Source organism: Ostrea edulis, chromosome 5 (assembly GCF_947568905.1).
Source record: "Ostrea edulis chromosome 5, xbOstEdul1.1, whole genome shotgun sequence".
Taxonomy (NCBI): Eukaryota; Metazoa; Mollusca; class Bivalvia; order Ostreida; family Ostreidae; genus Ostrea; species Ostrea edulis.
The window spans coordinates 17,224,090-17,241,972 of NC_079168.1; the positions used below are offsets into that span (position 1 = coordinate 17,224,090).

The 17,883-nt window shown below is 35.5% G+C and overlaps 1 protein-coding gene across 2 annotated transcripts; it reads right to left on the reverse strand.

The window, feature by feature from the left end:
* Window positions 1-485: 485 nt before the first annotated feature.
* On the reverse strand, window positions 486-13,558 carry LOC125649870 (ras-related protein Rab-4B). Of its 2 annotated transcripts, none has more exons than XM_048877705.2 (7): window positions 13,430-13,558; window positions 12,623-12,703; window positions 10,410-10,524; window positions 8,595-8,657; window positions 7,694-7,848; window positions 7,080-7,175; window positions 486-3,493 (listed from the first exon to the last, which is right to left on the reverse strand). In XM_048877705.2, the coding sequence occupies exons 1-7, from the start codon at window positions 13,443-13,445 to the stop codon at window positions 3,378-3,380; spliced, it is 642 nt and encodes a 213-aa protein (XP_048733662.1). In that variant the 5' UTR covers window positions 13,446-13,558; the 3' UTR covers window positions 486-3,377. The 2 variants fall into 2 exon arrangements, with proteins under 2 accessions (XP_048733662.1, XP_048733661.1); XM_048877704.2 differs by having other exon boundaries at window positions 12,623-12,689; window positions 13,430-13,528.
* Between the last annotated feature and the right edge of the window lie 4,325 nt (window positions 13,559-17,883).

Consider the following 17,883-nt stretch of genomic DNA (forward strand, 5'->3'; position numbering starts at 1 on the left):
TTTCACAATTTAAGTAGAGGGCTTCATGGACATCATATCCATGCATTTAGTTTTTCTCCCACATGTGTGGGAATACAGAAAATATTTTAAAACATGGCCCTTTTCAAGCATATTTGGCCCCACCCACGAGTGGTAAGGTCATAAATTTCATAATTTATATTCCTCTTATCCTAGAGATGCTTCACACCAAAAATTGTAACAATTGACCATGTAGTTTTCAAAAAGAAGTTAAAAACGTAAAACTGTTAACGGACTACACATGGCACACAAAGACCAATGGCAATAGGTCACCCAAGTGATTTAGGTGACCTAAATATACTGCAAGTGCAGGAAGGGCATCTTCCAGGGTTCCATTGTCCCAGCTGTTATTGGCTTTAACCTTAAAAGTAACATCTTTGTCACAGTCACAACCAATAAACAAGCTTGACACATGGATCCACTGGTCAACTGCCTTTCACTGCATTATTTGAAAAAGATCTGCAAACTACGTTCATACACATTTATTATGAATACATTTTCAAAATTGCAAGATTAGCAAAGTAAAAATAATAAGGAATTGACATAAAAAATTAGGGCTTTTCAGGATTTCCCCATGAGTTGAACATATTTTTAGGAATTTTAGCAAAACTAAAAATAATTAGGATTTTTAAAGGCATTTTAGGGCCACTGGACAGCCTGCATCAACTGAATTGTTGCAGTATCTCGGGTTTGGTTCAAATATGAAAAACAGCAATATTCATTTTCAATTTCTTTAAAAATATATATATATACTTGTCTAATTCATCTTTTTTCTAAATGACTTGTTTCTTGAAGGTTTTAGCCATACATGTATATCTGAAAAATATTAACAAATAATCTAGATCCTTTAAAATTTACTGGTCATCATTGACCTGCCTTAAAAGTTTAATGATTATCTGGAAATCAGACCTGCAAAAACGTGGTGTATGCATAGTGGAAAACAATCTTAAATACATGTAGTCATATTCAAAATATCTATAAAATTTGATGGTCATCATCAAAATAATTATAGAGTTTGATGGTCATCATCAAAATATTAATAAAGTTTGATGGTCATCATTAAAGTTTGATGACCATTAGTACAGTACAGTGGTGTCTCAAGATCTTGGCCAGACATCTTATTGTCTACCAACTGATGTGCAAAACAATATTCCCTCTTCTTCGAAAAGGGGGAGGGGGGCATAAAAATACTAATGTCTTGCATTCAGTCATTGCTCATGTATGTGAACATTCATATGATACTGTACACAATATCCCTTCTAAAATCAGATTGAAGGAGGGACAGTCCCCTCCATTGTCACTAGAAAATAGCATGACCACCTTAAAGACCAATATTGAATTGTTTTGTACATTTTAATGACTACTAACAACTAATTTCATTCAATAAACAACCAACAGGGATTCTACAATCAACTCACACACGTATACTGCATTGGATATAAGGTGTGTATAATTCGAAAGCACTTGATAAACACACTACTTTTATGAAACATGTACTCTATTAAGACTTCAAATTTAGGTCTCCAGTATCTAACCATCCTTCAAGACAAAACCAACATTCTTGTCATACACATTTATATGACACAATATTTCATATATTTCGAATTGCTATTACAAATAAAGGATGGTGCTTTAAACTTTGATTTAACAGTATAGGAATTTAACGTGCTGATGAAAATAGCTTTGAATGCAGGATACCAAAGCTACAAAAAATGCAGTTTGATAAAAAAAACAACGAAAAACTGAACTATGGTTAATAAACAGATAGTGGACAAGATGGTCCCATTCCAAATTGCTATGATAATCCTTGTCCACTGTTTTATTATGATTCCTTTACAACCACTGTCAGAAATCTGAGGTTCCTTGCACTACATTCATGTCAGTTTCATGTAGTATTATCAACCATGAATTTCCATCATTGAATGAGAAGCAAATAAGCACTGTCATCTGATAAACCCAATGCATAAGGAGAATATTATTTGGTGTTTGTGATTTTGGACATATCAAAGTATCATTAGAACTGGAAGGTGTGTGTGTTGTTTTTCTATATCTGTATGTGTGACGTTATTCTTACAGTTGAATGGACAATGAAACAAACTTCAATTTAATAAAAAATTCAAAACAAGGTTGTACAATTCTGAAATGCTGCATTTGTGCAAGGGAATGTAAAGAATTAAACAACTTTCAAATGAGCCATAGATAGATAGTTTTTTAAAAATCAACTGCATAAATTCCTCTAAAACAAGTTCGTTGATCAAAGAATGGTTTTCCTTCTTACACAAAAACTAGTTAGTGAAATCACATAATAAATGAAAATCATATTTAGTGTATGAAACATACTCGTAAAACATACAATAAGGAATAAATAAAATAAAGAATCAAAAAAACTTAATGAGATGAGGCATCTACAAGGCAAACAGGGAATGGATACAAAAATTATGAAATATTTTCAATTTCAAATTAACTGACATTTTACATTGACCCCTGGTCAAGAGTGCACTCAAGAGTGACTTAATAACAAAGTGTCACAAAAATAACAAAAAATGTCATGTTCATTTTTTTTTTTTTTTTTTACAGCAGTGGAGATATTTTTCAAGTCAATATTCTCAAGAACTAAGAATATGATGCAATAATCAATATCTGGTATAATATGAAATAAATATGAAAATTGGATATTCAAGCCTGTGTCTAATATATGAATAAATACCTTGTATAAATTACACACATAAGCAATGCCTGGGGCAGTACAAACATGTCCACAAAGTTTACTTTGTTTTTAACACATACATGCAATTACACAATTTGAAACACCAACTCCTTGTAATTCTTCATTGCCTTTGACTTAATTATGAGAGACTGCACCACTAAGTATAACATATAATTATCAGAGTGTATTCTATCTCAAAGCAGACAGAACATTCTACATTCATAAATTCAGGAATTTCTATCCTAAGGTGTGACTGAAAATGTGCAATTTGGAATTTTTTTAATCTGCAGTAACTTTTTTGATGCAAAGGTCAAGGTTTAAGTTTGATCATTAAATGTCTTGTGTCTCTGTTATAAATGGAGATTGGATTTTGTGTACTATACTTGTGCGTTAAATAATTGCTAACAACTTCCTCTCACCAAAATAACTTCAATAACAAAAGCACTCCACATTTCTCTCTAAAGCACACTCTTTTTGTAGCACAACCAATATGCTAACATAATTATGCTATGCTGAACCAACACATGCTTGTACATATGAGCAGGTAAAGGCTGTTTCCAGCAAATTGCTACTAAGGCAATGATATGAGATATGGATTAGTACAGGACTATGTACATGAAATCAGATCTTGTCAGGTAAAGAGCAACAACTCTCAGCACGCACAATCTGCACGCTTTCCACTGGGTCCATTCGACTCTTTGGGTAATCTTCTGAGAGAGGTGTCTCCATACTGTATACCTGATCCCATGCGTTCTGGGTCCAGTTCTCCTACAAATCAATAGTCCATCATTTAAACACAAAAACCCAACATTTCCGTAGACACTTCATTTTCACAACAAAAAGATCTTTAGACAGAGGATATCATGATAAACAAGATTCCCTACTCCATTTTAAATACCAATTTTTGTCAACTAAGGTAAAGAAATGATTGATGCTCATTATTTGGGTATCTTTGGGCTAAATTCCTAATCTAAGAAAGGTGGAACTCGTAATGATAAAAATGGGTGATGTTACAATATCCACACACAAATATTGGATGCTCAAAAAAATCATGATTGTGTTCATGTGTGTTTTAGGCCAGGGTTGTCACTAGAAATTATTGAAGACGAGTCCCCAACTCGTGGTTTATAAGCAGCTTGAGTCCAGTGAAAATTTGATGAGTCCCATGAAAATTTAATAAGTCTTTCTTTATATAAGACAATTAAAATGGAAGCAGTACAAAACACATAAATTTTAAGATTTATTTTTAATCATTCGCGACTTGGCCTCGGACGACTAATTGTCCACGCCAAAAGAATTACTTCCAAGAATCTCCTATCATCACAACAACCCTATTCAATATTAAACAGCATCTTAATCAAATTATTATTGTGATAAAAGTTTTGTTTGCCAACGAACTGTAAAACCTACCAAAGTTTACAAACTACGCGCACGCTACTTTCGATTCCAATAAAAATGGCTACTGGAAGACAAACATTTAATATATCTATAACTATAGATCCCGATTTGTAAAAAATAAATAGATAAGAAATAAGAATAATTAACTGCCAGTGGCAAAATGTTCTTCATTTTGCATCTTATCTAATTATCTTTTTAGTATAATATTCTATATTCATACCTAATTGACTGACGCTAAACAAACAAGTCGGATTGGGACACTGTGAATTCGGTGGTATTATCACGGTTCACTAGAGCGTAATGTTTTAACTAGATTTTTTTCCTACTACGAGTTTTAATTAATACACAATTTTAGGGTTTCTAAGTAGAATTATGATTTTTACTTGGAGTCTGTGATGCGTCCATGGGACTCGCCATATCAGACAAATTTGCATCCCAAATGAATTTTCTGCATCTAGGATGCAGATTCTTGCGTTAGTGACCACCCTGTTATGCATTAAAACACATTAGTGAATACATTTATTTATCATTTTAAAAAGATATCTCTTATTTGTTAACAAAACATGTCCATCCATATATATTATCATAACGCATTATGTGGTGTTCAAATTAATCATACCAAAAAAAGTATTTCAACGTCAAGGAGAGAAATGAATTCACCACATACTTGTTAATCACAAGGAGTTCTATGAAATGTGTTTGGTTTTCATAACATGGATAAATTGTATAAATCTTACCAAAACAGATAAAACAAGAGGTACTGTGAGCAATGCTCACTAAGAATACCCCCCGCTTACCCCAATCTCCCAAAGGGTGTTGGTAATAGGTATAAACTACCTCTTTTCTGAGTGTAAAAAACAAATGGCATGACAAACCGAACCATATTGCTACTTCGATATCCAGTGCACGTGACCTTTGACCTTTTGACCCCAAAATCGATAGGGAACATCTTCATCCCATGGGTAGTCCATATGTATGATATGGTGACTGTAGGTGGAAAGGATAACGTTTTAGAGCCCGGAAACCATATTGCTACTTCGATGTCCAGTGTGCTTGACCTTTGACCTTTTGACCCCAAAATCGATAGGGAACATCTTCATCCCATGGGTAGTCCATATATATGATATGGTGACTGTAGGTGGAAAGGATAACGCTTTAGAGTCCGGAAACCATATTGCTACTTCGATGTCCAGTGCGCTTGACCTTTGACCTTTTGACCCCAAAATCGATAGGGAACATCTTCATCCCATGGGTAGTCCATATATATGATATGGTGACGGTAGGTGGAAAGGATAATGCTTTATAGCCTGGAAACCATTGCGTCTACAGACGGACGGACAACCCGATTCCAGTATACCCCCCCCCCCCCCCCCCCCCAACAACTTGTTGCGGGGGGTATAACTATTGGATGAATATAGAATTCAAAAACTTAAAATGTTTTTTATATCTTCATGAATGAAGCACTTCAAGAGTTTTCATAACTAGAGATTGTTTTTATGAAAAACAAATGTCTCCCCAGCTCCCCAAATTGGAAGTGCTCCAAATGAAACCTCCTCCTTTTAATGTACTGCATGGTATGGAGGAGAAAACATGAGCAGGAACATAGACTAGAGTTAAATCTAGGATCTAGAGGGCACACATATCATATGTTCAAAAGGACATTTTTTGTCGCGGCAAGACAATATCGGGGCACTTTCATTCAAATATTGTATCATACTATGATGGTATTAGAACGATCATTTAGCCTCTTTAAAAGTTAATACCTGCTGCCTTGATTTTAAACTTTTCAATCAACCTTGTGAAATAAAGAACAATTGTTTATAATAACAGAAAATTTATAGAGAAAAAAGGGCATGGCACAATTAAAAAGGGCATGATACCAGCTAAAAAGGGCATGGCACAGCGCCATGCTAGTTTGCTTTAGATTTAACAATAATCGACAATATGAACTCCAATAAGCCACATTGGATAAGTGTTCACAAACTATTTTACACCCTCCACCCCTCAGATCCACTATAACTTTGAGGACAATTGGATCCTCCTGTCCCTGCAAAATGCACATCTGCAAATGGTATTGAAGTATTGTACAAAATTTTAAGTCTACCGGATAAGCCTTGTAGGAGGAGAAGCATTCACAAGCTATTTTAACATCCTCCACCCCTCTTAGATCTTCTATAACTTCTAGGAAAATAATTGGATCTTTCTGTCCCGAAAATATGCACATCTACAAATGTCAATGAAGCATTGTACAAAGTTTCAAATTTATCCATTAAGCCATATAGAAGTGTTCACAAGCTATTTCACATCCTCCACTACTGTTAGATCCTCTATAACTTTTAGGAAAATAATTGGATCCTCCTGTCCCGAAAATATGCACATCTACAAATGGCAATGAAGCATTGTACAAAGTTTCAAATCTTTCCGATAAGCCATAAAGGAGGAGAAGTGTTCACAAGATTTTGTGACAGATAGACGGACGGACGAAAAGTACAAAAACAATACATCTCCCCCTGAAAGAGGGGAGACATAAATATACTGTCAATAGTTGCTTTGAAACTGGGATAAACACCAAATAAGGAAAAGTGAGGTCAAGGTCAAATGAAATGGAAATGTAGAGGTCAAAAAATGTTGATGCAGTTGAATAGATGTCACCAATATGTATCTGACAGCGTATAAGGTTTGATAAAAATATCTTGAATAGTTTCTTTAAAACTGAACTAAACACAAAGTGTGACAGACATGACAAACACTGTAAAACCATATTCATGGCGGAGCATAATAAAACTTTGCAAGGCCGGTCTTTAGGATGCACTTCTCTTTACCTGAGACAGTTTATTGTCAGAGGCTCTAAAATACTAGGTGTAAATCAAGAAGTGACATTTTCTCAAAACTTTAGAAATACATGCCAAAACTTCTGAAGATAGCCATAGCTGTAGACAAAACATGAGATCAATACCTGATTCTATCTTAGTCAAAATAGACCTGGCACATTTCAGGAAGGTTTCTTCTACATTTTCACCTGTTAGAGCACTGGTTTCTAGAAACATTAGTTCTGAAATAAAAAAAAAACATGCTAAATTCAGTGTCCATAACTGTATGATCAAATAAAACTGCAGTGATAGGCTCCATACATAATCTTCAGACTTAAGAAAACACTGTGCAAAGTACAGTGACTGTAGATTCCTAAATATGATTCCTCAATATTCACAAAATGCATTTCTTATGAAATCAAAATTTTCATATTTAATTATTTATTGCTAATTTATAGATATTCATGTCATTTGGAGTATAGTAAAGACTTTACATTCTTACAAAATGAATGGAACGGCAATGCCAAATTAAGTACCTATAAATAGTAAGGAATCTAGTGTATTCAGCTGCAACATACAACTGTCTCAACATTACAACTTAATAATAACTGTGCAAAGTAATACACCAGGTACCCTTTTTTACGTGATATAAAAAGTTTTGTGAAAGTCATACAAATTCTCACTTCGACTGCATTTAGTACATGTAATGAGAAAACCTTTTTCATGCATGAAGTTCAATTTTCAAATCCTTGAAACAAACCATTTTCCTGTGCAAATCTGCTGGCCTCCAGAAAGGTGACCTCTCGCTCCTGTTCCAGGTCCTTCTTGTTTCCCACTAAGACAATGACAATATTTGGACTGGCCAAGGTTCTGGCGTCAGTCAGCCAGTTTGTCAAGGCATTGTACGTTTCACGACTAGAAAAAGTAATAAACTCCACATGTACAAATTTGAATAAAACAACAAATACCAAATAAGAGGCCCATGGGCCATAACATTGACCTGAGTCAAAGTGGTCCTGCTATTCTTCAGAAGATTTAAACAAGAAGCCCATGGGCCACATAGCTTACCTAGGTGAGCTATAGCTCATTTAACACCCTGCTGTTGTTCAGTCTTCAATCTTTATTCCTTGAATTTTTTTTAGACCCCACATTGTGGCCCTAACATATATCTAAAGGGTCATCACATACTGTGATACAAGGTCAAAGATCATGGGTCATGCCATAAGGAATCTATATACAAAACATGAAAGCCATATCTCAAATAATTCAGGAGATATTGCCTAGGTTAGGTTTTCTTAAAAGTAGGTCAAATTGCAAGGTCAAGATGTTAACACTTTAGAAGTAGAAAAGGCCTTTTTACAAGAAATGCACAAATGCAATATTAGAGCCCTATTATTCACCATTCAAATGTTATGATTAGGTTAAAGTTTGGTTAGGAATTTGTAATTGGGGTCAAACTCGATAAAGGATATAAGACTTCTCATAAACTTTTAATAGATGATATCTTACAAAAATTATGATAAATCTTAAAAGAGGAATAAATGTAAAAACAGAGTGCCATACACTTGAGCCTTCAGCTCAGGTGAGCTAAAATAACAACAAATATACAGTAGAGAGATATTCTCTCTTGTAAATTGAAATTAACCACAGTGATCGATTACCTTGTGATGTCATAAACCAGTAGAGCGCCAGCAGCTCCCCTGTAGTAACTTCTAGTCACCGAGCTTCAAAAACAACAAGCACAGTGTGATACACCAGGCATCAACTCTCACTTATACATGTGTAAACTTAAAGACGGTGAGAATATCTCATTCTTAAGATGACCATTTGTAAAACAGACTTGTGTATGAGTAAATCACATCATACAGACTTACATATACAATATAGTATGTACATATATACAAATTTGGACATGCACTTTACACAGTATGCAGAGTATAGAAAGAAAGGAAACCTGTTTTAATATTACTGAACCTTGATCACTCCATTTGAGCACACGATTAAAATGTTAGTCAAATTCTAATAACAAATATATTTGTAACAGTTTTTTTTATAGCAAATTTGATATATACCATTGTAAATTGAGGGCTAACAAGACAAAGAAGTAATATTTACATTTTTTAATGTTTTTACCTTCTATATTTTTACCTATTGAAATGATAGTCATTTCCTCGTGAATGTTAACATTGAATGTGTGCATTAACCTTGACAAATATAAAATGACTATTTTAAAGGATGGGAATATTCTGACAGAAATATATTATGAAAGTAAAATGTAAATATAAAAAATAAATTTCAGTTTCGAAAATACATGAGGGTATGAAAAGCAAAGCTTCATGCCAGCATACTTTTCGTGAAATGCTAACAGTGTAAACAAACTTTATGAAATATGCTGGCGTTAAGCGCTGCAGTTCATGGCCTCATGTATTTTCCAAAACAAAATTCATTTTTTAATTGAATGTATGAAATATGATACAATGTATTCATCAAAAGATATGATCTTCAGTTGTTATTTATTGATGAGAACATACAACATTATGTGTACTTGTATTGAGATCCACAGATACACATTAATTTCAGAAACATAGTAATAGGACCACAGGAGGACACGAGACACTGCACTATATGATACACATACACCAGTTCAAACTGCTTATGTACACTGCACAAGTATTACTACACACACCCCTCCTTGATTTTACATTAATTCTTCAGTAATTTAATTTGTAAAAACACTTTCTGTATAGCTTTTCAAAACAATGTTTATAGTATGATGAAATCACTCCAATGCTGGTAGGCCTAAATGTCTTAGTCAGCAGCATAATCATCTAATCACAGCACCCCGAGTCTGACATCATTTATGGAAATTTTAATGGTAAACAACCACTGTGCAACTACTTTGGTACATGAACACTTTGAGTAGCACAACTATGTCAAATAGTGGTGCAATGAATATAGAAGCAAACTTACAGGAAGCATGATCATTGTTTTTAGTGGACTTTTATGATGAAAATGAACTCAGACTTTGGATAGTGACTTCGGCCATTATAAAATATGAATAAGTATTATCTTATTTGGTCCTCCTGAGTCAAGGGGTTAACTAAACAGGACACAATATTTGTACTTTTAACTTACTCTGACCTGAAAGGAACAACAAAATGGGGTGTAAGAACACTTAAATATCGATGTATTTTAAGCTTAACATCATTTACTGACTCCATAATGATGAATGACAACAGCTTGTTTGTTAAAAAACAGTTAACCCCTTAACTTGAAAGTAAAATGCATATGGAAACATAGGATGACAGTAATTTAATGATACAAACAACCTAAAACCTCGAACAACAAATTTTCTTTTCCAAATCTTTTAAAACTTCCTGACATCAATTAGTAGTATTAGTGGTTAATTGCATTAAATTACAATACATAGTGCAGTGTCAATTCACTGACACTGGTGACCCAACATTGTGTACTACCGGAATCGTTCCTGCCCAGCGGTGTCCCAGATCTGGAGTTTGACAGACTTCCCTCCAACATTCACAACCTTACTTCCAAACTCTACCCCAATTGTGTGGTTGGAATCCTTCTTAACTGAAAAATAATAATAAACAATTAGATACTAATCAGAATTTAAAGTCTATGGAATAGAAAAATATTATGATAAGCTAAAGCTATAAGCTCCGGTGGTTTGACAAATTTTGTACATTTGATAAACACATTGTTAACTTTTTGCATTCATATATTCATATAGATATCCAATATCCCTTCATGTCATTGCAACTGTCTTAACCAGATTTGAGAAATATTTGATTTTAGTAACAAATGTACTTGTTACTCTTGCCATTTCAGAGTATGCGAAATACGTCGGACCGTCGGACATTTCCGGTAAAAATTGGATCGGTCCGGTTAAAGTTTGTATAGTTTCTGACCAAATGTCCCGCACTGTGTTTTTGTTTTGTTTATAGTATTTCCTGTATTAAACTACTTCAGTTTTTCCAAATAAACGTGTATACGCAATGTAAATCAAGGTAGATATATGAATTTCAGTCGATAAAAATTTTTCAGTCTTCGAAATTAAGCAGTAGGCCCATCGATAACTGTGTTTAGTAAAATTGGGATTGGGCTACCAAGTATTATTGACGCACATGCTCTGTAAGCCAGTTATATATTTCCGGCGGGGATTATGATCCCCTCCTAAAATATAAAGAATGTGCAATTCCTGGTAGGAAATCAATGAAACAACCCGTTCTTACAGAGAAAATTGCCTCTAAGAAGTGTGAGGAAACAAAGCGACAAAGAAAATGTTAGCGTGCTTGCAGGAGAACCGGATCTGATTTGAATACAATGATGATCTCATATATCGCATCTGGTGCAGAAAGGAAAACACTGCAAATTGTAAGTTTGTGTCTGGCTCTGATAATTATAGAATTGAATCTGTAAAAGGACACGAAATTAATAAATGGTGTAAACACTTTGCGCCAAAGTAACAACTACAAGTGACCGCCTCAGACGTTCAGAATATGTGATTGAGCTAGTGATTACCGGTAACCCTTGGTTTTACCTTTATTAGGATGAGAGTGATCATGAAGAACTAAAAGAATCAGAATTGGAGGATTCTGAAGATACTGTGAAATGACAGAATTAGAAGTTGAAAGAGAGCTGAACTTGTTTTGTTATACTCATTAAAAATGTTTAAACTTAAAATTTCGAATCATGTTGAATCATTCCTACACAGCATTTGGGCTAGTAAAATCTTATTTGGGCTACCAAATTTTGTACTCTCACTTGCCCTATAGGCTTGTAGTCAGAAACATTAAGAGCAAAGACTGAATTTTGCACATAAGAAAATTTGGTCTGGTAAATTTATTTTTGGTCTGGTAAAGCTAGATTGTTTACCAGACCGAATGTCTGGTAAAATTAAAAATCAATCGCGTACACTGCCATTTGTAACACATTAACACATAAATAAGAGCCATCCATGTGATTATTTTAGATGTCAACAAACATAGATGTTGAAATAAGAAGATTTTTATGTGCTTGACACTGCACACATTTGTGTAAAATGAGTAATATTGTGATTCATCCATCAACTAACTTGAAAGAATGCATTTTCTCTTTCTTGACTCCAAGCTTCATTATCTATACTAAAGTAATGCATATGCACAGGAGTTATAACACTAATTCATAAACAGTCTTTCCAACACTTTCTTAGCTAATGTTTTCAGGCAAAAAAATAGAGTATTTGAGTTAATTTTCTAAATCCAAGGGCTATAACACAGCAATGGACCGATCGGTTGTACATTGGGGAATGTCCCATTTGAGAATCTTTCACTCATATGGAGACGTCACTAGTACTCACTACTGCCTCAAAGGACCACAACAAAATTCAAAACTGATCTGTAACTTGTCATAATAAAGCAATGTACCTAACATTAAATGGATATCTGCAAGCATGACCAAAAAATGCAGAAAACTGATTTGCCTGACTGACAGATAGCTAGAGGGGCAAAAAGATGGACAGAGTGCAAACAGCTAATGTCCCCTTGGACTCCGCCAGTGCCCAGTAGGGGACTAAAATAAACACCAATTAATTTAAAAATCTAAATCATATTGATGCTTCATTAACATCTACAATAAACATTGAACAATCCTACAAATTTCACTACATACCTCATGTCATAATACTTACACTTATTTTCTATGAACTGATGAAGTATGCAGGATTTTCCTGTTCCTGCACTGCCAATAACTAAAAACTTGAATAGAAAATCTGCAAACATAATAACTATATTAGTTAAAAATCAAATTATACTTAGATGAATAACTAATCCTCCCTATAAGTGTTAAATGCAACAGTGTTCAATTCTATAATTTGATCTTTCTCAGTTTACATATTAAATTCTGATACATGTATTCATTCAAGTTGAAATAAATATAATGATAGGATAGAATATGATTTATCATCAAACATACAAAATACAACACTGGATTCAGTTCTAACACACAAAAGTTTCTATTAAATAATCATACTTTTTAGTTTAATCTATTGTTTGGATGTAAAGAAAAGGAACTAGGTAAGCATTGTTAAAAATAAAAAAAAAATGTTAATATACACTTCTGTTGCAGCTTCTGTTCGATCAACACCTAGGCCCCTAATTAATCAATGCAACACGTTTCCTATGTTTACATATGCAATATTTAACGGATGTTGAATAATGCAGAAATAAATTTCCCGACAACGCCTACACTTCAGTTGTGACCAGTGTTAGAATATAAAGAATTAAATCACTTGAAATTTCAAACAGTACCAATGAATACGATCTGTTACAGAACTTGGCAGAAGCTCAGTTCAAGATCAGCTGTTCTGTGACAGACTCAATGAGACAGTTTGACTTCCGTGTGTATTTTTTCATACGTTACAATTCTATGCAAACATTGATAGAATATTGCATTAGCGTTTATCAAACTCTTGACTCGTAATTCAATGTTATCATACCGTAGGTTTCTGACATTCTGTCACATTAGCACAGTCTCTCTTGTATAAAATCATGGAAAATTTTAATGCGTTTCTCGCGAGACTTCTCGATCTTGATTATAGCTTCAAAAACCAACACCGAGGCGTTCAAAAATCCGGAAAATATATATCCGGATGTAGGATCTAGTATTTTCTATGTCTATGCCCGATAAGTACTGGATAAATAGGGGTGTCTCTTTGCTGCTCTGACAATATAAAATTCAAACAAGATATACAAACATAAACCATGGTGTCCGGACCCGACACATACTCCGATCTTTATTTAAATGTCCACAGCTTCTTGCGGGGGAATCTGTGCAGTCAGTCTGACAGTTATGACAGAAACTATGCATTGTTTGATCAGAGACATAGGTTTGATATGAAAACATAATTATGTAGATGCCCCGGCTAATGAACATATAGACGTTCCCCATTTGATTTCGTACGAATGATAAGTTGTATATATCTACCCTTTTATACTAATATGATTACGATGTGACCGTTGGGGCGAGCGCAGCATATCTGAATACATTTTCAAAAAAATTATATTGAAAACAAGGAAAACTGATCTGGTTCACTGTAAATACGTAGGATTACTGTCTTGCTCTTCTCGCCAATGTAGGAACCAGTTTAGCGGGAAATGCAACGAGCGTGTTGTGACGTAGCCTGGTAGTTGTGACGTGACTGTTTACATTTCTTTAGACAATATTTTAAAAAGAAAAAGAAAGGGGGAAGAATATGATTGTCATCCTTTCCTTTCAAATAAGAACGGTTTGTAATACTTCAAAGATTTTTTTTATTATTATTTTACGAATCGAACCATCCGCCATTTTGTACGAGGGACTTCTGGGATTGGCGTCAAAAAAAAATTCTTGTTAGAGGTTGAGATTTAGCTCGGATTATTTCCCGCGCTCTAGTCATTAGAGCTCGCAGTACGAACCAGCGCTCCACGCTGGCTCGCTGCGCTCGCTATTACTTACTTATCCTCTTCGTCCCCGGTGGGACATAAGGCTTCAACAAGTTGTCTCCATCTAGCTCTGTCCTTGGCAATATACTGTGCCTGTCCCCATGAGTAGCCCATTTCCTCAAGTTCTGATGTTACAGTTCTCCTCCAGGTGGTACGTGGTCTGCCTCTTTTCCTCTATCCAGGTGGTGTCCAGTGTAGAGCTACTTTGGAAATCCTGTTATGGGGCATTCTCATTATGTGACCAAGCCATCTCATTCTTCTTTGTTATATCTCTGTGCTGATGTTCTTGCTTTTGCACTTTTGGTGTATTTATTACTGATTTTGTTTGACCAAAAGATTCTGTTTATTTTTCTAAGGCAGCTGTTGTGGAAGGCCTCAATTTTTCTCATATCACTGTCTATAACACGCCAGCATTCAGACCCATACAGGAGGACTGATTTCACATTGCTGTTATAAAGTTGGACTTTGGTCCTCAGACTGTAGCTGTTTGATTTCCAGATGGTTTGGAGTTGGGCGAATGCTGCACGTGCTTTGTTGAGTCTTGCCTTTATGTCTTTCCCGGCACCGTTGTCCTTGCTAAGTATGCTTCCTAGGTAGGTGAAATCCTCTACCTCCTCTAGCGATTCTCCATTTAAAACCACAGGTTCCACTGGAGCATTTATTGTCATCACCTTGGTCTTTTTGATGTTGATGTTAAGACCAGTTTGTTTGGCAAATTTGTTCAGCTGATCTGTTTTTTCTTGTAGATGGGTCTTGTTCCCTGAGATCTCTGCCAGGTCGTCTGCAAAGTCTAGGTCCTCTAGGTTGCTGAACATAGTCCACTGGATACCTCTCTTCTTATCTGCTGTGCTGTTTCTTTGGATCCAATCAATGACTATTAAGAAGAGGATAGGTGACAATATACATCCTTGTCTAACTCCAGATTTGACACTAAAGGACTCAGAGATGTTCTTTTCTAATATGACACTGCATTCAAAGTTTTCGTAGAATGCTCGCAGAAGGTTACAGATCTTCATTGGGATTCCATATGATCTAACTATTTTCCACAATGTATCCCTATGCACACTGTCAAATGCCTTCTTAAAGTCAATATAGTTGATGTATAGTGGCATTTTCCATTCAATACATTGTTCGATAATATTACGAATGGCAAAAATCTGATCTATGCAGCCTCTTCCTCTTCTGAACCCAGCTTGTTCTTCTCTCAATTTATCATCAATAGCTTCATCTATTCTGCTGAGAAGTATTTTACAGAATACCTTACTGGGGACTGAGAGCAATGTTATTCCTCTCCAGTTATCACACATTTGGAGGTCTCCCTTTTTTGCTAGTTTTACGATAAGTCCTTTACTCCAATCAGATGGTATAGTCTCGTTTTCCCAGATGGATACAAATAAGCTCAGTAGTTTGTTTGCTGATGTGACAATATCTGATTTTAGCATTTCAGCAAGGATGTTGTCAATGCCAGGTGATTTCCCATTTTTAAGATTTTTAATAGAATTTTTAACTTCCTCCAATGTCGGTGGTTCGAGGTCTATTTCCAGGTCTTCCTCAGCAGGTACAGGAGTAGTAGGTTCATCATGTTCTGGGCAATTTAATACCTCTTGAAAATACTGGACCCACCTTTTGGCCTGTTCATGATCTGTCGATAGTGGGTGGCCATCTTTGTCCTTATAACAAGAGTTGGTTGGGTTGTATTTTTACCACATAGGTGTTTAGTTATCTTATACACAACGTTCATTTCTCCATGAGAAGCTGCATGTTCTGCTCTTTTTGCAAGGTTGTCAAGGTGCATTTTTCTGTCTTTTCTTGCACTTCTTTTCACTTCTTTGTCTTTTTCTCTATATGAAATTTGCATTTGTTCTTGTAATCTGGTCGACTTTGTGCTTATGATTTTTTGTTTCAGTTTCTTCCTTTCACTTATTCTTTCCCATGTGTCTGATGTTAGCCATTCCTTATTCTTTTTTGTTCTATAACCCAAAGTTTTTGCAGCTGTTTCAACATATGTTTCTTTGATGGTGTCCCACTTTCCTTGAATGTTATCTTGATCATCAGGGTTGTTTTCAAGTGTTTTAAATCTGTTTTTTAATTCCAAATTGAACGCCTTATTAATATTTGGAATTTTTAATTTATCTATGTCAAATTTCCTTTTCATTCCTTGCTGTTGGTGATTTCTGCGTAGTTTCAGTTTGATGGTAGCTTTCAACAGGTAGTGGTCACTGTTGACATCCGCACCTCTGTATACTTTAACATCATATAATGATCTAGGCCACTTATTGTTTATTATCATATGGTCGATCTGGTTTGTTGTTCTACCATCTGGAGATTTCCAAGTTAACTTATGTATATCCTTGTGGGGGAATATGGTTCCCCCTATCACCAGGTTGTTGTTAAGGCAGAAGTCAATAAGGCGTTCTCCATTATCATTGCGTATTCCACAACCATGTTTGCCCATTGATCTTTCGCAGTCAGTGTTGTCAGCACCCACTTTTGCATTCAGATCGCCCATCATCAACAGCATATCGTGCTGAGGAACCTTAGATACGACCATCTGAAGTTGTTCGTAGAAGTCATCTTTAATTTCTTCTTCCGCATCATTCGTTGGTGCATAGCACTGTATGATTGTAAGTTTACAGTACTTGGAGTTGAAACGTGCTCTAATTAAACGGTCATTGATTGGCTCCCACTCAAGTAGTGTTTTGATCTTTTCTTTGCTTATCATTATTGCCACTCCACTTTGATGTTTGTCATCATGTCCTGAATATAAGATGGTATGACCACTGTTCACTCTCATCTTTCCTGATTTTAACCAGCGACATTCACTCACTCCTAGAATGTCAAGTCCATATCTCTGCATTTCATCGGCAACCTGCGCTGTCTTTGATGTTTCAAACATTGTGCGAACATTCCATGCTCCAACACAAAGTTTTTCTTTTGGCCCTAAAAGACTCTCAATCATTCTCCTGGGAGATGTCATACCGCCTGTATTCTGCCTGGAATCTTCAGGGACAGAGTTATTTGCTATTTCACTTGTTTCAGTTTCTGTAACATAGAGTTTTTTACTGGGTAGGGTAGTTGGCCCGACGCCAAACCTCCGCTCCTGTGGACCGGGTTTTCTTTCTGAGTTGTCCTTCCCATAGATGATTGCACTGCTAATGCTTACGAGTTCCTTCTACCCGGATTTTCTGTCTGGGTTTTCTCCCATAGCCTTTAACTTTCCCAAGCCATCTACAAGGCAGTATAGCTATTTAACCCATAGCTGGGCCAAGGTTGGTGAGTGTAAGGACATGTCCATACGCCGATGGGCCTACACACTGCACCTCTGAGGTCCTTGGTACTCCGAGATCCCATACAGTTCAGCCTGTGATTGTTAGACCACAGTATCCATACATTGCCACGAGGAGGCACTGTATGAGTCTTGGTAGTGTAGAGGCTTTGTACTGGCAAGGTAAGATTTATGCATTTTACT